The sequence below is a fragment of the Gymnoscopelus microlampas genome (genome assembly GCF_963454915.1).
Source record: "Gymnoscopelus microlampas genome assembly, chromosome: 8".
NCBI lineage: Eukaryota > Metazoa > Chordata > Actinopteri > Myctophiformes > Myctophidae > Gymnoscopelus > Gymnoscopelus microlampas.
This window is the reverse complement of record NC_139945.1, coordinates 58,225,819-58,251,178: the sequence shown is the minus strand read 5'-3', so window position 1 is coordinate 58,251,178 and position 25,360 is coordinate 58,225,819. Positions and strand designations below refer to the sequence as shown.

Below are 25,360 nucleotides of genomic sequence, written 5' to 3'. Positions count from 1 at the left end.
ATTTGTTTTAAAATGAGAATAATTGTATTGCAGGAGGGTTCATCTACACCAGTAGAAGTCATCCTTTCCATTGACTTCCCGCCCACACTAGTCTACCACCTCAACACTAGTACACTCTGTGGTAAAGAAGACTATTGTTGTTCTGCACGTTGTGTATTTGTGTGTGTGTGTGTGTGCGCGCGCGCGCGCGCGTGCGTGCGTGCGTGCGTGTGTGTGTTTGCATGCTGTATGGGCGTTGAAGAGTGTCACAATGACTTGCAAGTTGGACGGTGTTAAATTAGGACAAACATCAAGTAGGATTCTTTCTGCAACAGTGACAACAACACAGATATTGGACAATATGAATATTTCAATTAGAAATATAGTATATGTAATCACTTATTGCATAATATATGTACATTATTAAAGTATCCTTGTACTAATTGACGTTAACTAAAACTCTGGATTATCAGTACATTGCTGCGTAAAAAATAACATTAATTGCCTGCATATGCAGTGGGAGAGTCCTTCCCACATTGCCCTCCTTACCGTCATGTTACTGTTGCCATGGTAGATTAATATGACGGGTACAGTACTTACAGTGACAGAACTTGAACATTTGTTTAATCACCATAACACTGTGTTTTGGGCTGGCCCCAAAGTACTTGATCCCTGCAAGGACAATGTGAGATTACATAGGTCTTCAGACAAAGGGCTTTTCATTTGACATAAAAACGACGACTGAAAACAGGTGATCGAGCTTTCAAAGTGGTAGCCCCCACTCTCTGGAATGGCCTACCACTGTCACAAAAAAATAGTGTCAGTTGATGCTTTTAAAAAGCTTGTTTCGCAAGCACTTTATCTTATAATGTTGTTGTTTATTGTATCCATTGTTTTAACTTCCATTTACTGTTTATAGTGTATTTTGTTTTTTTTATATTCTGTACAGCACTTTGGAAACCTTGAAAAGTTGTAAAATGTGTTATATAAATAAAGTGGATTGGATTGGATTGGACTGTTACTCTGTTTTACGGTGATGTCTTTATTTGTTGTACAGCACCTTGTTTTGAAATGTGCTTCATAAATATTTTTCACTTAATTGTATGGGAGGTGTCTATAAGTATGCAAGGCTCAGGGCCTGGGCAAAATTGTGGGGGGTCTACTGGGCCTGTTTGCAAGATTGAGAACCGTATGGTTATTACCTCGTCACTGTCCACATACATCAAAATTATGCCAAATAGACAGGTTTAGTCAGGCACTGAGAGTAGGCTCTGTATGGTGAAATGATACACTGACGGACAGATCCGTGAACCAATGAGATCACACGCATTCTCTCTCCAGAGATGTTAAACCCGCCCCTCTATGCCAGATATCAGACATGCTAGGGCAGTCTACAATTTGACTGATTCTCCAATCGTACTGTGACATATATATTTAACTGCTGGCTTTTTAATATTTTTTATATTATATGCTGTCTTCTTTTATATGGACCCATGGGTCTGAAATAAAGATTATATCATGTTATCCCAGTGTTTTATCATATTGGTTTTATTTACTACGAGGCAACAAACCAACTGTCTCAAGAGTAAAGATCACCCCCTGGTGGACGTTCACAGTATTGTCTGCAGTCAAGATTTGGGGATCAAGATGAATTAACTCTTGATTTAGTAACATATAATCATCTTAATTGACCATCATCCTGACATCACAACCCAAAAAATATTTTCGGGTAGATGAAGCCGGCAGTATGGCATTGGAGCAGTATTATTCATTGACCATATTTCTGGTATAGAACAGGACACTTATGTTATCGACTATTAGAAATATATGATTTTGTTTTAAATATCCACGGGTTGACAAACGAGACATAGCTAATGTTCTGGACACTTGATTTTATATTGTGTAAATATCCATAGACATTTTACCTGGAAATGATGCTCTACATTTGTCTACAAAATATACATTCTGGTATAAGCACAATGATGTATATCTGCATACTGTGTGAGAATAATTTACTTTTACTCTAAATTGTATAACAGTTTATTCTATTTAATAAAAGTCTATCATGTTGAAAGGAATAAATAATGCATTTCTTATTGAAATGTCATTATAGGAAATCAAACACCGTTATTATCAACATATATATTTGAATTGTTTTAATTGTTGTTATAAACTTCATACATTTTGACTTGATGCAAGTGACGTAACGTTCTAACGAAGGTCAACACTTTCTGCTTCTGATTAGCCTGGGATCAATTCACTGTGCAGTTTGCACATCCGGTCTAGAACGGATACGGAAATGGCGTGAGTAAGTGTACGTATAATTTATCTGCAAATTACCGGATACGGTAGGCGTGCCATAGACCGGATTTGAGCTTTGAGCAGTGAATAGAAACCCAGTTTACTGAGGCAAGCCCTGGCGACGCGGACTCGTTCTGATTGGATCAAGACGCCCTAAGGAACGCCCTTTCCCCCTCTGATTGGACCAGACTCCCCATGGAACGCCCTTCCCACCCCCCGATTGCACCCAGCCGCCCGCCACTCAAGCAGAGACCAGCCAATCGGGTCGGTTTGTCCTTTATATTCCTTTCGGGATCCCTCCCAGCCTCATTTATACTTCCTCCTATGACGGTGCCGCGCGCCAACCAATAGCAGATCTACAAGCCTACAACGCGTAGCGTCCGCGACGCGTTGTAGCCTTGTAGATCTGCTATCGCTCGGCACGCGACCCCGTAGTACGACGGAACATAACTCGGCCCTCCCCCTATCGGCGGTTTCCATCCAACATGTCGGCCACGGCTCTGCTCCCCATGTGTGTCCGAGCGACCAGCGGCCTCTTGCGCTGCTGCAGCCCGGCCAACAGGCTCCTTTTACGGACGGTGGCCACCGACAAGCCGTCGGCCTCGGAGGCCGGGCCGGGGGGAACGGGGACCGGCGGCCTGGCTCAACAAATCCTCCAGGAGAAGCTCCAGCAGCAGCAACAGCAGCAGCAGCAGAGTCAGGTGAGGGACTGGAGGACTTGGCTTGTAGGAGGCGTTGGGTTTGGTTTGAGGGGTGTGCCGCTCTGCTATAGGTTCTATTCACACCAGCCATATTATGAAGACATTCACAGGTGTTACCAATGATACTAATGAAAGCTCTGTTCCATTCTGGTCAAACAGAGCCAGGGTGCTGATGATATTGTGCATGTTGGCCCACTGGAAACACTCTGCTACACCAGTGGGTCTACAGTTGGGGTCCAGGGACCCCCATTGGCTTCCAAATGGCCCCTTACAGGTGTGTAACTCTGAGAGTGTACAAATGGAACCAAATGGACCCTTACATTTGTACATTCTCAGAGTTATGGGGGTCGTGGAAACCACTGTGTTACACTAAATGGAACAGAGCCTTCATTAGTATCATTGGTAACACCTGTGAAGGAAGTGATAATATGGCTGCTGTGCATAGAGCCTATTGTAGTAAAAAGAAAGGAGACTGTTTCGCTACTCATGAAAACAAAGGCGTTTTTGTTGTTGTTTTTTTGTTGTTGAAAGCCTATTCTCCACGGTTAGAAGCCTCTCAGCACCCCACCTTCTCTGTATAATACACTTTTAGGGCAGAAAATAAAATATGTCCGCTAAGACGGAAATTATCGCTCTCTACGGATATGGTCAATATAAATTACCACTGACCAGATCTGTAGAGGGCGCAGTGGAGTGAATAAAATAATTTCCGTCTGACGGACATATAATCCCTTTTCTGCCCAAAAAGTGTATCATATGGAGCAGGTGGGGGTCCTGAGACGTTTCCCACCGTGGAGAATAGTCCTTCAACAACACAAAACGGCCTTTGTTTCGATGAGTAGCGAAATCGTTTCCTTTGTTTTTCACTAAGGTTGGAGACCTCGCACGGTAGTGGAACGTTCAGTCCACGGGAGGAGCTCTGCTCCTAGCAGAGCGATAGAGAGGACCAGACCAGGGCTAGGTGCGGGGTAGCAGCAGCAGCCGCCTCCCGCCCGCATTGGATGTGTCTGGCTGTTAAAACGAGCGTCCCCGCCGTTATAAGCAAAGACTGAATGAATTAACCTGGGAGGTGAGGCTAACAGGCTAACTGGGCTAAGTCAGTGTTCAGAGGCATGGTGACAGGGACTGACATGTTGACATGTTTGATCCCTGTTTTACACAATGTCACCCGATCCAGTGTCAACACATGGACCTGTTCTGGCTTGGTTCTGGTGTGCCAGTCTCCTCAGAGACAGGCTGTACCTTCACACACACACACACACACACACGCACGCACACACGCACGCTCACGCTCACACTCAAACACACAATCTAGTAGGTAGTGGTGGTGGCATGTTTGTCAACGCTGGTTCGTCCACAGGGTGAGGATCATATGATCATATCATATTTAATGTACAGGTGTCGGTTTATGTTGATGTTTTCTTGCCTGCTGGACCTCCTGGTGTCCACAGTCTGAAGGTCAGGGACAGTGAAGCCCTGTAGCCTTAGTGTTAGCCAGGGAGAGGGATTTGATCAGTTCAGATTCTGATGATAGATTCTGGACAACTAAGAGGTCAAATGTTTGATAACAAAAATATCTTCATTCTTTGTGAATATGGCTATATCTAGTAGTACAAACAAACTGTTTATTAGTAGTACCTCAGATAGAGCCAATGCCTCAGTAAAAACTTTGAGTACTTTTTCCACCACTGCATTAGTTGGCCATATTAAAGATATATTATGTAACTTTTGTCCAATCTGTATGGTAGAGTATGTTAATACAACATATCGTCTACAGTTGGGGGGTGGTTGTATCTGGTCTCCCTGATCTTCTAGTGACATTTAGATCCTGTTTCTGGTTTGACACCTGAAGGTCAAAATCAAATGTATCCTCTGAGCAAGCAGGCAGGCTCTAATAGCTCAGAGAGAAACATTTCAACACTTAAGTTGCACAGGCAGACCCAGGTTCAAATATGCGGTAAAACAGGAAATTTAGTGCCGCTTTAGGCGCTGGTGTCCACAGAGAGCGTTTTTTTTGCACGGCGGGGCGCTTTGGATATAGATATGGTGATGTCCATATAACATTGGTTCTCAAAGTGGGGTCCGGGGACCCCCAGGGGTCCTTGGAGGGGTACCAGGGGGTACCAAAATGTGTTCATATAGCATCACACTAATTTTAACCTTTTATTCTTTGGCTATTCAATAATAGCAGATCTACAAGTTCATAGCGCGGCACTCTGAGCTTGTAGATCTGCTATTTTTGAAAAATCTTTAAAATTTGTGCAAACCTTTGAATATATATATATACATATTTTTTTTTTTAAGCTATTTGAGTTACAAATGTACATTTGTAACTCAAATCTTTGCTTCCGGGGGTCCCTGGAACAAAATATTTGAGATGGGGGGTCAGTGGCCAAATACATATAATTTCGGCAGTCCTTGACATGAAAAAGTTTGAGAACCACTGCCATATAGAGCACACACGCAGAGTTTATTGGCACGCTGTGTGTAGATCAACCGTTTGTTGTGCTCGGATGTCCGCTCATTTGCATTATTAGCACAAATAAAAAAAATGGGACATTATCACGTTTTATCAGACCATTGAATGGGTGAAGTAGGCGACATACTGACCTACCCTCGTTTCATCAGGCCATTCATTGGGTGTTCAGTAGATACTGACCTACTGTACATGACTTATATAAAGTCTAGCTTTGGACCATGACACAAACGTGCAGTCTCAAGCGAACTGGAGCCACGAGAAGCACCGCCGAGCGAGCTAAAGCGAGCGAGTTGCCGTGCTGAACGTTCCGACGTTCGCTCTACTCAGCGCCGTCTGAGTTATATACCGATAGGCACAGAATGGTAAATCATGTTGTGGGTGCTGCTCTGCTTTCGGTAGGTCAGTATCTCCTGATTACGCCCAATCAATGGTCTGATAAATCGTGTGTAGGTCAGTATGTCACCTATTCGCCCGTTCAATGGTCTGATAAAACGTGATAATGTCCCATTCAATGCATTGATAGCATTCGAAGCCGGTGAAAATACTGGTATTGGTGAGTTGCCAGTCTATGCCATTCTGATACAACATAATGTATCACATGATGATGTATGTCATTTACAGTAATATTTTGAATGCTTCAGTTGATGTTGCACTGCTGTTTTATATATATGTTTACATTTTTATTTATAACTAGATCAGCGGTTCTCAAACCTTTTAATTTCAAGGACCCCCATAACTCTGATGGTGTACACATGGTTTGGTTCCATTTTTACACTCAAGAGTTACACATCTGTAAGGGTCCATTTGGTTCCATTTGTACACTCTCAGTTACACACCTGTAAGGCACCATTTGGAACCCCCTCAAGGAACCCCACTTTGAGAACCACAGTCCTAGATTTGATTTTAAATCACACACTGCTATCGGATCGGTACTCGGTATCGACCGATACGCAGGACGTTGGAAGCGAAGTGATGTCATATTTGAACTGGGGACCCCCCAAAAATATATATAAACATAATTTAGCTGGGGACCCCCAACCCTGACGATCACTTAGTTGGAGTTGTAGGCATTACATTTAGTTTGACTCGGTTCCACAGATAAATGTTGTGAAAATAGCCAAACTACAAGCTCACAACGCCTCGCAGTGCGAGCCGTCATCATCTTGTAGAATTTGGCCAATTTGGCTTTAAAAAGGTCTTAAAAGTCATGACATTGTCACTTTAGAATGTGCAGATACCCTGTATACACTTATACTGTGTTGGTTTGCTTACTGTTGAGTGAGCAAACAATGTTGCACATTAAGCTAATCAACCCCCCCAAAAAACAAAATTTGTTCCCCAGTTTGGGAACCACTGACTGAAAAAGGTGTCGGACTCTAGCTAAAGTGTGTGTGTGTGTGTGTGTGTGTGTGTGTGTGTGTGTGTGTGTGTGTGTGTGTGTGTGTGTGTGTGTGTGTGTGTGCAGGGTCCTCCTCCAGATGAAGCTCAGGGCTCAACAGGAGGAGAGGAGAAGCAGAAACAGAAGGAGAACACTGCCTACGCTAAGAAGATGCTCCTACGACTCACAGGCCTCATGGGACTGGGTGGAACTGTGGGCATGGTCTACATATTTGGTCAGTACATTTTATCTATTGCAGGGGTCTTCAACGTTCTTCAGGCCATGTCCGCTTATTATAAGCGACTTTGGCGGCTTATTATAAGCGACTTTTATAAGCGACTTTGGCTTATTATAAGCTCACAACGCATCGCGATGCGACACGTTGTGAGCTTGCAGATCGTCTATTTTCAAATAGCCGATGTATACAGTGTATAGGTTTAAAGTGCTCATGTGGCCTATAGTTGCTTCTTTTGGGCTTGTGTTCCTAAACCTGGTTGCTTGGTTCTCTCACAAAATCTGGCAACACTGCCAAGGACCCCCTTGCTGAGAGACGGATGAAGCAGGGACCCCCCACTACATATTGTATAAAATTGTGTTGCAGATTAAACCTTTTCATAGATTTCATAGATAGCTTCATTGACTATAAGTGTTGTGTAAATGAACGTGTTTTTTTTCTCCTAGACATTTAACCACTTTAACCCTCAATACTTAGTAAACTTGCCTTGACCCCTGGCTCTGTACCTTTTGCTCCTTTTCCCCTCTACACCGTTGCGAGGCGTTGTGAGCTTGTAGATCTGCTATTTTGGGATAATGTTCCCCTCAGAATAGGGATGCTAGGGTTCAAGTGGTCCCCGTTGTAAGCAACTCTGAGGACCCCCCTGTAGAAGACCCCTGATCTATTGCACTGATTCACAAACCTTTTTCCATTTCAAGGATCCCCCAGGTTGATGTGCATTATTACAGACAGTTTTAGAACTCTGCACTAAATCTAATCTTAACAGCAACAATCTTCTCTTATGAGGGTCCCTGTCACAATATCTCTTCAAATGGGGGGGTCCACATCCAAATGGGTACCAAGTGGACGTGGTGGTGATTCATGAACATGATTGGTAACCACTGGTTCTAGAGAAATGGCAGATCTGGCGTTGTGAGCCTGTAGATCAGCTAGTTTCACAAGTTTTGCCTCTTTCTGAAGTAGTAATATTTGACAATTTGGCTAATGTTTGACAATTTCTTTGTTTGTTTACTTTTTTACTTTTATAAATGTGCAGATACCCTGTACACAATCATACTGTATGTACTGTACAACCCCTTGGCTGAGAGAGAGATAAAGCAGGGAGTGGGACCCCCAATATATATTGTATAGAATATAATCTTTTCATAGATTTCATAGATAGCTTCATAGACTTGTTTGAATGCACTGTCCATCAGTGTTGGATTCATTTTAATGTGTGTTTTCAGACTTTTAACCACATAATCCGTCCATACTAAGTAAACTTGACCCACTCTGTACTTGGTCTGCTCTTTTTCCCCCCTACACCAAACCTCTTTGCCGAAAATACCAGATCTACAAGCGCACAACGCCTCGCAGCGTGAGGCGTTGTGTGCTTGTAGATCTGGTATTTTTGGCTAACGTTCTCCTCAGAATAGGGATGCTTGGTTGAAGTGGTTAATGTAAAAATCACAAAGATTTGGCGGCCCCCCTGTAGTAACTCTGAGGACCCCCTGTTGAAGACCCCTGATGTATACTGTTGAGTGACAAATTTGCACATTAAGAAAATCATCTGGGGAACCACCAAAAACAAAATAAATCATTTGATGATCCCCATGGGTGTCCCGATCCACAGTTTGAGAACCACTGGTCTAGAGGTGTAGACATTCAGTCTTTAGGCAAAACAGAAAAAGTACCTAAATCATGGCACTGTGTCTTTTATATCCTGCATCCAATGAGAAGTTGGAGATGGGTGGAGCTGACTTGAGTGTTCAGTTCATTGTATTTTTTATCAGTTTGAACTTATCTCACAGTGTTGTAGCCACATTAACCCTGGTGACCGTATTTGGGTCATGATGACGCAAGCAAAAAAGCTCAGAAACGGCCTACAGTAGGCCTGTAATATGCTTCATGTACACTAATGTTGTGCTGTTTTCATTGTATGACAATGTCAGGTATAAGTGGTTAAAAGGATAATGTAGTCATTTCTGTGTTTTGCATGTATGGTACAAAGCTCTGTTACTTTTGCATGTCTTTTGTTCATGGTGGCTGAGTTTACGACCACACATTGATGGAGCATTGGCTGGCAAGGTGGAAAGAGTTAGACTTGTGAAGGCCAAATGTCCCCACGAGTTTAGTAGTTTTTGAGAAACGGACATCGTCAATTAGAGTTGTCACGATTGTGAAATTTTACGATTAATTGCGTTTCTGTTGTTGAACATTGGTAGCTTGGTAAACCCCTCCCTCCGGAAATCTCATTTGTATTTGATTTCAGTAGTGAGTCTGGCCTACAGGCCTGTCTGGGCGTCTTCTCAGGCCACGCCGTGGCCTGAGAAGCACATCATGTTTTGGGGGGCAGACGGATTGCCCATGGCCTTGGATGGCACCATGTTCTGTCTACTCTCTGTGTCTCAGAGGAGTTTGTTTTCAACTTTTTCATATCAAGGTCTATTATTTATTTGGCATTTGAGCCACGGACCACCGTTTGATCAGATTTTGTCCACAATTCAATGCTGTATTGATGTTGGTACCATTAGGAGAGAGAACAGGCAGACGTTGATCAAAATAACAATTCTTCTACATTCTCTAATTGTGTAAACGTCTTGTAAATTAAGTAATGCAGATGTTTAACAATAATAATAAACAATAATGTAACTCTTGAGAGCGTAAAATGAAACCAAATGGTCCAAGAGTTAAAGATCTATAAGGGTCCATTTGGTTACCAACTCTCCATCATTTAGCTGGGGACCACCTGGAACCTCAAGGACCACTGGTGGTTCCCGGACCATTGGTTGAGAACCACTGCTTTAGTACATCCAAGATGATTACAAACACCAGAGTACGTGGGGATCTCATTTGAAACAAGCTATTGCGGCTTTTATGAGCGATACATTTTAGCTGACCTTGTACTGTAAACTGTACTTCCATGTACCTTTTCTCTGCAATCTTCTAAATAAAGTATTCAATCGATCGAAGAACTAACAGGTAACACACGCAACATATGACCACTAGATGGCAGTACAACACTTATAAATGAAAGAAACAAACCTTTTAGCATCTTCTGACACTAGTTAACATTTAGTTGCCCCACCATACCTTAAGAGTCCTTACATAACTGAGTCCACACATTTACTTTTTTCTTTTCCCCCAACATTTTCAAAATGTCTAAAAACATTTGATTTATTATTACGAAAATAGCTGATCTGATATGTCTTATCTATCTCACTCCTTGATGAATCAAAAAAGAATCGACAGAATAAAAGCTAAGAAAATAATGTATATTTGCAGGCCTACTGTAGCTTCCTGTCCAAACATAAGTTGTGCTACAGGCAGGTTGACTGCAGTTTGAACTCATGTATTTCTCTCTTGCAGGCAGTAATTCAGTGGATGAACAAGGAAACATGGTATGTATAACCTACACACTGTTACACCATTCACTGTTGTGTCATCACTGTGTCAGGTGGAAACCTTGCATGTCCAAAACCGTTACTTTTTTTTTTTAAATGGGAAAATAGTGTGTAATAATGTGTTTCATGGATCCAATGTAGTTACTATTTAACCCATTCAATCTGGGGACGCATCTCTGTCATTTTAGATTTCTTTGGGCTATTCAAAAATAGCACATATACAATTATTAATTAATTATTAATTGATTATTAATGAATTATTAAATTATATTATTATTATTTTAAGCAAAATTTTGTAAAATATTTTGTTCCAGGGACCCCCAGAAGCAAAGATTTGAGTTGCAAATGTTCGCTTTAAAAATATATACATTCAAACATTTGCACAAATTTCACTATTTTTCAAAAATAGCAGCTTTACAATCTCATAGCGCAGCACCGAGTGCCGTGCTATGAGCTTGTAGAGCTGCTATTTTTGAAAAATCGTGAATATTTTTGAATAGCCAAAGAAATCTAAAAATGAAAGACAGACAGAAGTAAAATGAAGCTCCATAGGAAAACGGTATACTGTATGATCTCAGTGGTGTCTGTCTGTCTGACTGAGGGTTATATCAAGGAAGCAAGGACACACATGTCACTTCATATGGCCCTCATATGACCCGTGTTCATGGCACCATAGAACTGGCAATAGCATACTTTTCATCTAGCTGTGACATGTAGCTCACGTCACTTATTGGGGTCGTAAGTACGGGAAAGGAGAGGTGACTTCAAAAGGCACACTTGTAGCACTTTACATGTCTATAGAGTTACAAGGCCTTCTAAAAGCAGCCACTTGTCAGCTAGATGTGATCTGTAAGCTCACTTCAGAGGCACACTTATGTCACCTTTAACGCCTTAAGAGCGGGAAAGCATCTGTCATTTTAAGATTCATTTGGCTATTCAAAAATAGCAGATCTACAAGCTCATAACGGGGCAGCGAGTCCAGCGCTACAAGCTTGTAGATCTGCTAGTTTTGAAAAATTTTGAAAATGTGTGCAAATCTTTGAATATATATATTTTTAAAGGGAACATTTCAAATTATGGTGTTCCAGCGACCCCCCCCAGAAGCAAAGATTTGAGTTACAAATGTTCGCTTTAAAAAATATATTATTCAAAGATTTTCACAAATGTTCACGATTTTTCTAAAATGGCAGATCTACAAGCTCATAGCGCGGAGCTTGTAGATCTGCTATTTTTGAATAACCAAAGTGTCACTTATTGGGGTCGTAAGTACGGGAAAGGAGAGGTGACTTCAAAAGGCACACTTGTAGCACTTTACATGTCTATAGAGTTACAAGGCCTTCTAAAAGCAGCCACTTGTCAGCTAGATGTGATCTGTAAGCTCACTTCAGAGGCACACTTATGTCACCTTTAATGTCCCCTCTCTTCCTCCGCTGGTTTGTGACTCAAGTAACAGTGTGGATGAAGGGTGGTGTTGCTGGGTAGATGTGAATGCTGCTGTTTAGCAGAGGTGTGAGGTGGAGGAAGAACCCTTCACAGGCTAATGCACCTCCTTCACATCATTAGGAACTCTTCCTTCATTATAATGGTGTAACACTTGACCCACCGCTTTATTGTACGTGCAGGTTTGTGCGAGACTGTTCTCGCCAGACCTGGCCACAGTGGGACTTAAGAATGCACAGGGACAAACTTTTGTTGGCGGCCAGAGCTGGAAAATAAATCTTTACGTGCGTGAGTGGAGCGTCCGCGCGTGGCCAGTGAGAACGGCTGCATTCATTAACATGGAGCAGAGTCCTGCACGGGTCCAATTTTGACAACCCGCGCTAATTGTGATTTTAGCAATAATTGTCGTCTAATAATTGATTAGACGACGTATCACAAACGAAAAAAAAAGAAAATGATTTTTTTTTAACACATCGGGTGCCAGCGTTTTTTCATAACAACTTACCGTGGGTGCCAGCATTCTCCCATTGACTGCGCTTTGCTGTTTGTTGTTTCCACGTGCGTTACAAGCAAATCCACGCAAAAAAAAGCATCGATTCATGTTCTGCCATGAGCCTGGCTACAGGCTGGAACCATAACATCCCCTCGCGGGTTACAACGCGGGGGGGAATCGCGCATCGCGCATGACCGTTTTTCCCCACAGGAAACAGATTCGGAGATATAGGCGTTTCAAAGTAGGAAATAGACAGGAACCGGATGGGGAAAAAAAGGTGTTTCCGGTGAGCGATCTGGCACTTCCTTCGCAGGATTACAATGGGTGCTCCCAGAGCTGCTCTAGCCCCGCCCGCGCGGAGAAAAACAAAAAAAACAAAAAGACTGAAATCACGGTTCAGACCGTGTTCGGCACCGAAGCTTCGGAACCGCCACTAAGTAAATAATTAACTGATTTTATTTTCGAAGCCTAAAAGGCAAAAATAAATGTAACTTTCGTTTATGTCATTGTGTCCCAATTTTCATTTCTAAAAACACAATTACATCATAAATCACATTATTTTTTAACAATTAATCATCATCTAAAATGTCCTGATCATCACAGCCCAACGCTCACACAGACATAAACATTCCGTTTTTCAGAGCAGGCGTCTCAAGCATGTGTGTGTTGTCACAGACTTGTCTGACCTTCAAAGGACACACTTCCCTGATGGGGGGCCTTCAAAGCAGTCTGTCTTCCCAGGAACACACGCTGTCACATTGGCTTTTGTCATGCGTTCAAGAGCTGTGAGCCTGGGAAACTGGAGTACTTGAAAGTAGCCCACACACACTCTGGTACGTTTAATTGTACCCTTGAAAGAGCACACTTATCTCACCTGTGACATCCTAAATGAGCCCTGGTCCATGTGAAGGACACACTTGTCACGTAGGTGTGACACCAGGCTTGTGCCGGTCGTCTATTAGTGGTCTCTGGGAAAGTTAGAAGCCATGGAATGACACACTCATATCTTGTCCTGTCTGCCTTTGTCCTTGCAGACCAGTTCAAGGTTTATTGTCGCACCACGTCTCTCTGTCTCTCGTCATTATAAAAACTTTACTTTAGCACAAATTTGAGGTAGTTTTACTTTACTGGAGTATTTCCAATTTTCTGTAATTTTACTTCTACTCCACTACATCTCAGAGGCAAATGTTGTACTTTTACTCCACTACAATTATTTGAAAACTTTAGTTATTAGTTACTTTGTAGATTTTGATTATTATTACAAAACATTAATTAAGCACTTATTGAATATAGCAGATCTACAAGCTCACAATGCATTGCGTTTCCACCTGACAGAGACGATATACAGTAGGTGCTTCAATGCAGCGTAACAACTTATGTTAAGCCTTTGATACAATGTAGTTGCTTTTGTTAACATTTTACTACAGTGTTTATCAGGTTTCATACTGACTTGTTATAAGCAATCAACAGGTTCATGTGTCATATGACTCACACACACACACACACACACACACACACACACACACACACACACACACACACACACACACACACACACACACACACACACACACACACACTCTTTCAATAACGCTATTTCAATCTTGGTGTTTAAAACGGCCTGTATACTGATTCTGTGTGATAATGTGTCACACGCAAAAAATAGCAGATCTATGAGCTCACAACTTGTGAGGCATTTGGCTATTTTCTGCATTGTGACCTTATAAGTAGGTCTGAGTAAGTAAGTAGGTCGGAGAGGCTTATTGTCGGTGTCAGACAGAGCTGATACGGATACCGTAATGCACTAGACCATACATCAGCCCGGGGCCCCCACCTTCACTTAATGCGGCCTGCAGGTTAATATCGGAATACTGATATATTATTGATTTCAGCTGTTACAATTTAAACATGCAAACATGACCCACTTTAATTACTACTAGTATCAAAATTCTATTGTCTTTTTTTGTTACTGTATTTGTATTTGTATTAAAGTTCATAAAGTTAACAAGTATAATTAAATAGCAGATCTACAAGCTCACAACGTGCGACGCGTTGTGAGCTTGTAGATCGGCTATTTTCAAATAGCCTAGGTATAAAATAGGGCTAAAGTATATAATGTTTTATAATGTAATAACATCTGCAAAGTAACTAGTAACTAAAGTTTTCAAATAATTGTAGTGGAGTAAAAGTACAATATTTGCCTCTGAGATGTAGTGGAGTAGAAGTAAAAGTATAGACAATTGGAAATACTCCAGTAAAGTAAAAGTACCTCAAAATTGTACTTAAGTACAGTACTTGAGGAAATTTACTTAGTTACCTTGCACCACTGCCGACAGCGCTACCTAGACACTTTAGATTGGCCATTTTCTGCATGAGTGTAAAGATTGACTATTTTCTGTTATTTTTCATATATATATATATATATATATATATATATATATATATATATATAAATAAAGTATAGTTTTGGACCATGACGGAGGCGCGCCGACTCAGCAGACCTTGAGGCCGAGGAGTTGCTCCCAAGCGCCTCCAGGCGCGAGTGCCCGCGACGACCGGCCGATGGTCTGCTAGTCGACTGAGCGCCGTCCGAGTTATGTACCGATAGGCACAGAATCGTAAATGATGTTGTGGGGACTGTGTTTGCCCCTCTATGGTCTGCCCCAACTGCCACTCGCTGCACTAACATAGCCCGCCAGCCCGCCCCCTCAGGCTCGCCCCCTTGTGCTTCGCGTGTGTGTGTGCGCGCGCTTGCGTGTTTGCGTGCTCGTTTGTGCGCGTGTGCATGCGTGCGTGTGTGGTGTGGGACTCATGTCTGTCTTTTATTGCCCTCTAGCGTTGGTTCTACAGAATTGCCTGGGGGCGCTTCTTTTCCATTCTCCCTGGAATGCCAATCTACCTGTAACATATATATATACACACACACACACACACACACACACACACACACACACACACACACACACACACACACACACACACACACACACACACATACACACATACACACACACACACACACACACACACACGGGGGCCGTTTAATGCGTTTCAAGCTTGTAGATCTGCTATTTTCATTTCCAGCTCTATGTATATTGGTGGCTGTAGCAACTTGTGTGAAAGTCCCCCTGTATTAGGATTAGTGTGTTTGTTCATTGCTACACACACTGTATTTACCAAGTGTCTCACACGGCTACATTGTCTAGCTGTATTTACTATGTGTCACACACTGCTCTAACCGCTTACAGGCAAATACATGAGTTTATATTGATGTTAACCTAATATTAGTTGTCCAACCAGTGCTGTCATTTATTAATATAAATGTATAACCTTTGTCCTGAAGTTTAACACAAAATAAGATGTTTAACTTTGTTACCACAAGAGGGCACCCTACACCCTTTTTGTGTGGGGAGTGACTCTACTATGAATATCATAGTTTAGTTCTCTTTCTTCCATGAGCTTCTACAGAAGAAACATATTTTACACTTAAGTTGCATGGGGGCGGGGTGGTTGTAGGCTGTTTACTTGACATACATTCTAAACTATATGTTGCACATTTTGCCTTTGTACAGACAAGGTGGCACATTTGTGGATATTGCAGCACGAGAACGTATGTCAATATATAGAATTATTGAATTAAGTTACCATGGTCTAGAAGACCTCTTGGCAAGTTCCTTTATATGTGCAGTACAGTTAACCATTGAAACACAGAGACATGTTGCTTTTTCACGTGTGTGCGTGTGGAGGGTTGAGTACATTATATACATACAGAACTGCAGATGCTACATATGTGTGAGTCTGTGTATTATTGGTGATTGGGATTCCGAATCAAAACAAAATGTTTACAGGTGTGTGTGTGTATATCTATATATCTATATAAAAATGACATGGCCAACCTAGGAACGCCAGGTTGAACGTAATAGTAAATATAAAGTAATATATAACTTTTTGAAAAGTTGTCTATATATTGCAATGCTAATGTGTGGTCGTCAAGTAGTCCCAATGCACAGCTGGACTTGTCAAATGGCACACCAGTTTCTTGACACACGGTTTGAGAAGCACTGAAATGAGGAAATGTTTGTCCTAGACTCTAGGACACTAGAGCAAGGAAGAACTGCTTCACTTTGCCTATGAGAGGCAGCAGCATGGTGGGGTTTGAATATATCCAGAGGAAGCCTTTTGGGACGTCATCTGATTCAGCTCAGAGTCACCAATTGACACCATAGTTTATCAAAATGTCTAGCTTGCATTGACTGTTACAGATGTGTAACTATTATGTCATCTCTCTTACCGTATTTACTCATCTCTTGTTTCTCTTTTCCTCACAGATTCCAGATGAGTTTGACAGTGGTAAGTGTATTCATGCTCAATTCTAGTTTTGTCCAGTGGTGTAAAGTAATTAAGTACATTTACTCAGGTACTGTACTTAAGGTACGTTTTGAGGTATTTTTCACTTGAGTGGAGTATTGCCCCAATTTCAATACTTTTACTCCACTACAATTATTTGAAAACTTTAGTTACTAGTTACTTTGTAGATTTTGATTATTATTAAAAAACATACATTAACCAACCACTTCAGCCCTATGTAAATTTCAGCCATTTAAAAATAGCCGATCTACAAGCTCACAGAGCGTTGCGATGCGATGTGAGCTTGTAGATCTGCTATTTTCGAAACATTTTTATACATTTGAAAACTTGAAACGGGACATTCTGCACAATGAGTACTTTTACTTTTGATTTTTTTTTGCAAATAAATATACAAACGTATTACATTCATGGCGATGTAATTTGTATCATAATGTCATTCATGTAGGCTACAAGCCTACGTGACTGACAAAAATTATACCGTAACGGATTATGAAAGACACAGTTGGGCGCGCGAGCGAGAGAGAGAGAGAGAGAGAGGCGTGCGCGTGCGTGCGTGCCTGTGTGTGTTTGTGTGTGTGACAGGCAGCGAGGCGAGCCTGCTAAACTCTTTCTTTGGTCGTATTCTGGTTCTTCATGTCGTAAAATCGGGGTGTTTTGAGAATATTTAAGGGTGTGTTATTTAAATGACGCTCGTTTTCAGACGTGAGATTTATCAAGGCTGGGACCAAATGTATGCTCGGATCGGCTGTGTAGGATTCGTTGATAAATGTGACTTCGATGTTGGTGTACGGCCGAATATATGGAAAAATATACGCCGGTTTATACGCTCCGTTGATAAATGAGGGCCACTGTACTAGTGGAATGTTGTAGTGTGAAGGTGATGCCACACTGGCACATGTATTGATCTCAGAGCATCAGTGGTGTAAAGTAACTACTCCACTACATCTACTCCACTACAATTATTTGAAAACTTTAGTTACTACTTTATACCTAGTCCTATTTGAAAATAGCTGATCTACAAGCTCACAACTTGTGGTACTTTAAGTACATTCTGATACCAATACTTTTGTACTTTTACTCAAGTCAATTTTGAACACCGGACTTTTACTTGTTACGGAGTCCTTCCACATTGCAGTATTGCAGAACATTAGTTATCGAACCATAACCACTCAAGCAGCCTTAAAATATTTGGAGATAATAGTGGTCGGAGAAATAAAAGGGAGAATTGTCAAATTACCATGGTTAGTTTCTGATATACTGTCTGTCTATCTAATTCACTGGACGTATTGTCATACCTCCATCCCTCAGAGATGCAGTGGTGGAAAAAGTACTCAATTTTTTTACTTAAGTGAAAGTATCAATACTGTAATGTAAAATATTACGTAGTAGTTACTTTACACCACTGCTCTCAGTCTTCACCTATCTCCTTTCCTCTTCTCCATCTGCCCATCTCAAGCCTCATTCATACTTTGTCATGCGATGGTGTCGCACGTTGGAAAATAGCAGACCTACAAACATAAATTAGGTGTGTGTCTGGTTGGGGGTTTGTGTGTGGGGGGGGGGGGGTGGTTGCTCCCTAACGTCCAGAAGTCATAAAGCTAACTCATGTTTTACAGCTCTGTCCATTAATGCAATGTCCTATTGTCTAAAGGTGGTGGGTTTTACAACAGTACATGGGTTTGATTAGGGAGCAATCTATGCCACCGGCAACGGGTTGTCATCAGCCAATCAGAGATGAGAACATTAGTCAAGTGACCCCTGAGCAGTGGTGGAAAGTAATCAAGCACTGTACATAAGTACAATTTTAACATATCTTTACTTTCCTTGAGTATTTTCAGTTTTCAGTGCTTTTACTTCTACTTCCCTACACCTCAGAGGCAAATATAGTACTTTGACTCCACTGGAATGATCTGACAACTTTAGTTACTATTTACCTTTCAGATATAAATTATGATATTATGAAACAAACATTAACCACTTTATTTTAAACATAGGCTATTTGAAAATAGCCGAGCTACAAGCTCACAACGCGTCGTGATGTGACGCGTTGTGAGCTTGTAGATCTGCTCTTTTCAAACATGTTAGTACTTTTACTTCTGGTACTTAAAAGTATTTTGATGCCAATACTTTTGTACTTTTACTCAAGTAACATTTTGAACACAGGCCTTTTACTTTACTGGAGTATTTCCAATTGTCTATACTTTTACTTCTACTCCACTACATCTCAGAGGCAAATATTGTACTTTTACTCCACTACAATTATTTGAAAACTTTAGTTACTCTGCAGATTTTACTTGTAACAGAGTACTTCTACATTGCAGTATTGATACTTTTACTTAAGTAAAACATTTGGGTACTTTTTCCACCACTGCCCCTGAAGCAGCCAGAACATATTCTGGCATAATGGTGGATGCAGCGAGAATTGAGTTGACGCAACATTTTACAAAAAGCAAGTGCTTTTCAAGAACATTGTTAGGCTTAGTTAAGAGGAGAAAATTAAAGTATATAATAATACAAAAGTTTAGGGGTTTGAATCCACTGCGTTGAATCCGGCTTGGTCGAGTGTCTTTCTTAGAGTTCTCAACGGGCCTGAAAATTAAGGCCTGGCCCTACTCTGCCGGCCCGCTGAACAATTGGCATACTTTTAGGCCCCAAAACCCGAAAAGGGGTCATTATGTGCTTAATGTCCTCAAAGTGACACATCCAACAAGCTTTGAACTGAGCAGATTGGACCTTCTGTTCCAGAGATAATGGCCAAAACATCTTGAAAACGGCCACTTCGCCGATTTTTGATCGTCGATTTTCGATTGAGTTTTGCCCATTGTCGTCAGTTTTTCTTTAATAACACGGGCTAGGAAGGTCAGATGGCGACAAACTAGATACCTGAGGAAAGTTCACTTTGAGCTGCATCCAACACATTCACTGCCATTTCCGTCTGCCTTATAGGCAGCTAGGGGTAGTTGACATTTCTTTTTTTGGGGTTAATAGATTTATATATTTATATTTTTCACGGAACCCGAGGCTCGGCCCGGCCCGACTAATTAGCATAGATTTTGGGCCCGGCCCAAAAATGACGGGTCGGTTAGGGTCGGGCTCGGGCAGAATTTGAGAACTATAGTCTTCCCAGTTTAAATAGGTTACAATGCTGAATAAGAAGTTTCCAACAGTCAATATGCATCATAACTACATCTTGTAACAGTGTAGCACTACCACCCGATCATATGGAATGATTCATTTGAACTACTTGCCCTTAAGCTTAGATTTTAAATCGCACAGCATATGCACTCCTGTAACTCACGGTATGCATCAATCGACCGCGGTATTATTGCGCTTATTGTCAAAGTCTGAAGGATTGCGCGCACGTGTGTGTGTGAGACAGCTGTGGGATGGATTTGGTGTGAGTGATGGCTCGTGTTTTAAACGAATTAGGATTACACACCGATTCTATTAATCACTTCATCAATAGCTCTGTCTCCGAGGATCCTCTTCGTCAATAACTCTGTCTCCTAGGATCCTCTTCATCAATAACTCTTGTCTCCGAGGACCATTTCATCTCTCCCTTCCCATCCATCCATCAATCCATCTCGCCCCAGTTCCCCCAGAGGGCTACTCTTTATTCATCCATCTATCTGCCCATCCATGGGCGTCGGGGACATTATACGAGTCCCACCTACTTCTTAAAATGATTAGTTTAGACTCCCCCTGACTTCACCATGTTTAACATGTCCAAAATAATTGTCCATCTACTCTGCTCTCTTTTCAGAGCTTCATTTTGAAATCCATTCTGCTTCCTACAGATGGAATGCCCAAATCTATGAAATTCTATACATTTTCACTCCTACCTTTGCACCCAGACAGACAGAACCCTCCACACACATGTGGCAATAACGTAGCTGGTCAGCTACTCAAGTACTGTACTTGAGTACAATTTTATTTTTTATAAATGGATAGTTTTATATTTATATGAAAGTATTTTTTACTCTACTGGAGTATTTCCAATTTACAGCACTTTGGAAATATTGGCAAATATTGTATTTTTACTCCACTACAATTATTTGAAAACTTTAGTTACTTTGCAGATATAAATTATATTATAAAATATACATTAACCACTTGAGTCCTATTTTATACCTTGGCTATTTGAAAATAGCCGATCTACAAGCTCACAACGCATCGCGACGCGTTGTGAGCTTATACATCTGCTATTTTCAAACATTCGAGTACTTTTACTTTTGGTACTTAAAGTATATTTTGATGCCAATACTTTTGTTCAAGTAACATTTTGAACACAGGCCCTTTACTAATAACAGTATTTTTATATTGTGGTATTGCTACTTTTACTTAAGTAAAATATCTGAGTACTTCTTCTGGCACCACTGGTTGTGAGTGCTGGTATCATGCTCTTTATCTACCTTGTTTTATTGTTGTCATTTGAATTTGGAACCTGGTTCCATATTTATGGTGATTTAATCATGTTTTTCATGTTTGTTTAGCCAGCATTAATCATAGTCATACAAATACCTTTTACTGTTGCCCCAAAACCATGGGCAACCACAACAAGTGTTTAAAACTGTAACATTTTTAATTTGTGAATGTAGTACCGGGGTAGCTCGGTCACTAGAGGCTCTTGCCTTTCAATCACAATGTTCTGGGTTTGACCCTAGTGTAACAGACCAAAATATACCCCTGGCCAAACTTAAAAAAAAAGAAGATATACAAGCTCATATGAGCTTGTAGATCTGCTTCTTTTTTTTTAATCGTAGAAACTTTGTGGAAATCTTTGAATATATGTTTTAGGACTAACATTTTTAACTCCGATCTGTGCTTCTGGGGGTCCCTGGAACAACCTATTTTGAGATGGGAATCCGCGGCCAAATACATAATTTTGGGTGGTCCTTGACATGGAAAAGTTTGAGAACCACTCGCATAGCAACATACTGTACGTTTTTCAGAAAACTGTTAGGATTTAGAAGACATTTTGTAGAATTCCCAGAAGCAAAGATTTGAGTTACTAATGTTTGCTTTAAAAATATATATATATTCAAAGATTTGCACACATTTTCCACAATAAAAAAAAAAAATAGCAGATCTACAAGCTCATATCGCGGCACTCTGTGCCAAAGAAATCTAAAAATGACACAGATTCTTTCCCGGTCTTAATGGGTTAAACTGTTTTATACCCCGGCGTGTAAACTGGACTTGCCCAGAATATACTCTGCAGTATAAATAAATAAAGATAAAGGCTAGCTCACTTTAACCCCGGGTATAGTTTTGTAACAGCTAGTATCACCAACTCAGTGTACGAGTACCACTTATTCCATCCCCGGCTCCCTGTGAGTTGGTGTCGAAGTGTCCTTGAGCAAGAACACTGAAGTAAGAAATCTTAAAATGACGTGCCCGGTCTTAACAGGTTAACGCTTGAGTGGTACCCCCCCCCCCCCCCCTACTCCTCAGTGTAACGAGGCCCCTCCCATCCTGCAGTGTAATGAGGGCCAATCATGATGTCAGGGGCCACAATGAGCTTGATGCCAGGGTTCAAAGGTCAGTCCCCCGGAGAGTATAGACACATTTCCTCACCCCACTGGTCTCCTCCTCCTCTTCCCATCCACTCTTATCCTCTCTCTGCTTGCACCTCCTTGCTTCTCCAAACATCTCAATGTCACTAAAAACTTAAGCTTCAGACCTCCCAAAACAAACTGATTTGACTTCTCGGACTTAAGCCCCATGGCCCACCTAATTCCAACACACTTTGCTAGTCTGAGATGGCTCATGGTAGAAGACCGGGTTAAGCAAATCAAAATGGGATTGGTATTTAACCCATTAAGACCGGGAACGCATCTGTGTAATGTTCCGATTTGAGCTAAAAAAAAAAAGCATTATTTTACACTTTGGCAATTCAAAAATAGCAGATATACAAGCTCATAGCGCGGCACCGAGTGGAGATGGGGGGTCCGTGGCCAAATACATATCATTTTGGGGGTCCTTGACAACTATGAAAACGTTTGAGAACCACTGATATAGCAACATAAGTTTTTTTTTTTTTTAAACGGTCAGGATTTAGAAGACATTTGTAGAATCGGCTTCAGGTCTTAATGGGTTAAGATAGCCTAAGGGGCAGTGCCCTCAATTGTAGATGTGTAGCTTGTAGATTCTATTTTTGAATTAGAATCCTGAAAAGTTGCAGTTTTGGACGTTTGCACCCGACAGCGACAATATTTCACAAACCACACTTCTATCACTTACTGACAGCCAGTCTGGAGGCTCTTGAGCAAGCCACTAGGAAAGAGTTATGTTTTACTGTGTACACATTACACAACATGTCGAAATTGCTTCTTCTAAATGATGGAAAGGCAACGGAAACGCTGATTGTTTTCCGGCAGAGATTCTTCCTCTGTCCTTTTTGCTTGGATTGTACAAAATGACTGAAGTGTTTAGTGCATGGACTTCCTTGGGGGTGGGGGGCTCTTCATTGTCTTAACTTCCTCCACAGTCACACAAATGTCATCTGTCCCCACTTTCTCCCCCAACCATTATCATAAACTAATTAGAGACATTAACTGTGTCATACTGACAGTATGAGGCGGCTTTTATTTGCACTCCAAGCCAATTTCCATATTTAAATACTCAACTCCAATAAAAAATGTATAAATCGCTTTACAAAAATGAAAAAATAGATTAAAAAAGTAAAAAACTATAGAAGTAGGTCAAAAACAGATATTAGGTAGGAAATGCTTAGTAGGGAATCTTTTCCTTTCGGCTATTCCCCCAGCGAATCGTATTGCTCCATCTCACCCTGTCTTCTGCCTCCTCTTCTCTCACATTAACTAACTTTGTCCTCTTTCACTACATCCATAAATCTCCTCTTTGGTCTTCCTCTAGCCCTCTCCTGCCTGGCAGTTCCAACCTCAGCATCCTTTTACCAATATACTCACTACCCCTCCTCTGTACATGTCCAAAGTAAACCATCTCAGTCTGTTAAACTATCTCAGTCTGGAAGTGTGTGTGTGGAAAAATAAGTAAATAAATAATATTAAAAAAAAAAAAAAAAAAAAAATATATATATATATATATATATATATATATATATATATATATATATATATAGTAGTAGCTCTACCAGTTGACAACGTGTGACGTAGTGAGCTTGTAGGTGTGCTATTTTCAGCGAATGTTTGCCTATTATGCTATTATGACATGCCCAGATTAGGGACGCTAGGGCTCTTGTGTTTAATGCATTGCCCCCCCTCCCCATACACACACACTTGCTCCCCATTTGATGTGAGGTGTGTTTGGCGTGGGTCTATTCCCCAGGGGGGAGGGGTTAGTTAACAACACCTGTGTGTTTGTGAGGATAGGGAACTATCATCACCGCCGCATAAACACACACGCCACTCTGCACTAATGAGCCCCACGGCCCCCTGGGAAATGAAGTGTTTATTAGTAGGCATTACCAGTGTCCACAGACAGCTGGACGCATTAGTGAGCAAGCCTATCTTTACTGCCATCATCCAGCCATTGGTGTGTGCTGTATTGATTGAACGCGCGTGTCACGGCTAGAGGTCGTGTTTGTTTTGCTGAAGGACAGAGGTGCAAAGTACATGTACTCAAGTACAATATTGTGTTACTTTACTTTAAAGTATTTCCAATTTTAAATACTTTTACTTCTACTCCACTCACTCTATCCCGGAGGCAAATATTACTCTTACTCCATTACAATTAGAAAACTTAACTCACTGAGTGCCATTAACGTGTTTTTACCGCTATGGCGCTGGGTGCCATTAACGTGTTTCACGTGTTTTTGAAAAAATAGTGAAAAAACAAAACATTTTTTTTTTTTTTTTTTTTTAAAAAACATGTTCAGAACCCAAGATATCATCATCTGAAGATGTGCAGCTCCATCCACTCCTTGTCGCAGAATAGTATGCTGGGCGTTCAAGTGATTAAACAAAAGTGGCATTTTAAGTTTTTTGTATATTTTGATTATCGCGATAATATCGTTAATCACAATAATTTTTGCCACAATAATTGTGCCATATCATTTTCATATTGTCCCATCCCTAGTCACTGGTATTACATAATCACCTGATTGCTATTATTTGACATAATCCTGTGAATTTTTGATTTATCGTCAGAATTGTTTCCTTAATCTGTATAAATTCATCTGCTGAAGATTTCTTTTTTTACATTTTCCGAAATAGTGGAAATAGCCAATCTGCAAGGTCACGACATCGCATCACAATGTGTGAGCTTGTAGATTGGCTATTATTATTATTATGTTGTTTTTAAAATAACATTATTATATTATACCCTGTTTCGACCATGGTACATTATATGTATTTTTATATAATGGTACCAGCCATTGTCGGTAATTTCTTTATATATTTAAGTCATTTGTCACAAGTGCCCTGTGCAAGTTTTGTTTACAAAGCCTGAAAGGCAAAACATCATACTATAATTCTAGTAACCTCTGTAGTGGTGGTGAGTACGTGAGTGAAGATACCCGGTTCTCCTCACTGGCTGGACCAATTGCTCTGATTTTGCACACAGCCATTGACCATTACCATCTGAACGCAACTGTGAAGCCCCTTTTTCAATTTCATCAA

At 41.0% G+C, this 25,360-nt stretch overlaps 2 protein-coding genes across 2 annotated transcripts in view; one reads left to right on the top strand and one right to left on the bottom strand.

Annotated features, from left to right (window-relative positions):
- The window catches only part of LOC311050670 (uncharacterized protein), a gene marked incomplete at its 3' end in the record, with an annotated part of 728,236 nt that overhangs the window by 10,046 nt on the left and 692,830 nt on the right, over window positions 1–25,360 (bottom strand). The gene's annotated exons all lie outside the window — the stretch shown is intronic.
- The window catches only part of timm50 (translocase of inner mitochondrial membrane 50 homolog), a gene marked incomplete at its 5' end in the record, with an annotated part of 57,426 nt that continues 34,831 nt past the window's right edge, over window positions 2,766–25,360 (top strand). Inside the window, 4 exons of the mRNA XM_084065401.1 lie at window positions 2,766–2,981; window positions 6,926–7,073; window positions 10,422–10,453; window positions 16,718–16,739. Of these exons, the coding sequence (XP_083921527.1) occupies window positions 2,766–2,981; window positions 6,926–7,073; window positions 10,422–10,453; window positions 16,718–16,739 (418 nt within the window). The remainder of the gene's footprint in view (window positions 2,982–6,925; window positions 7,074–10,421; window positions 10,454–16,717; window positions 16,740–25,360) is intronic.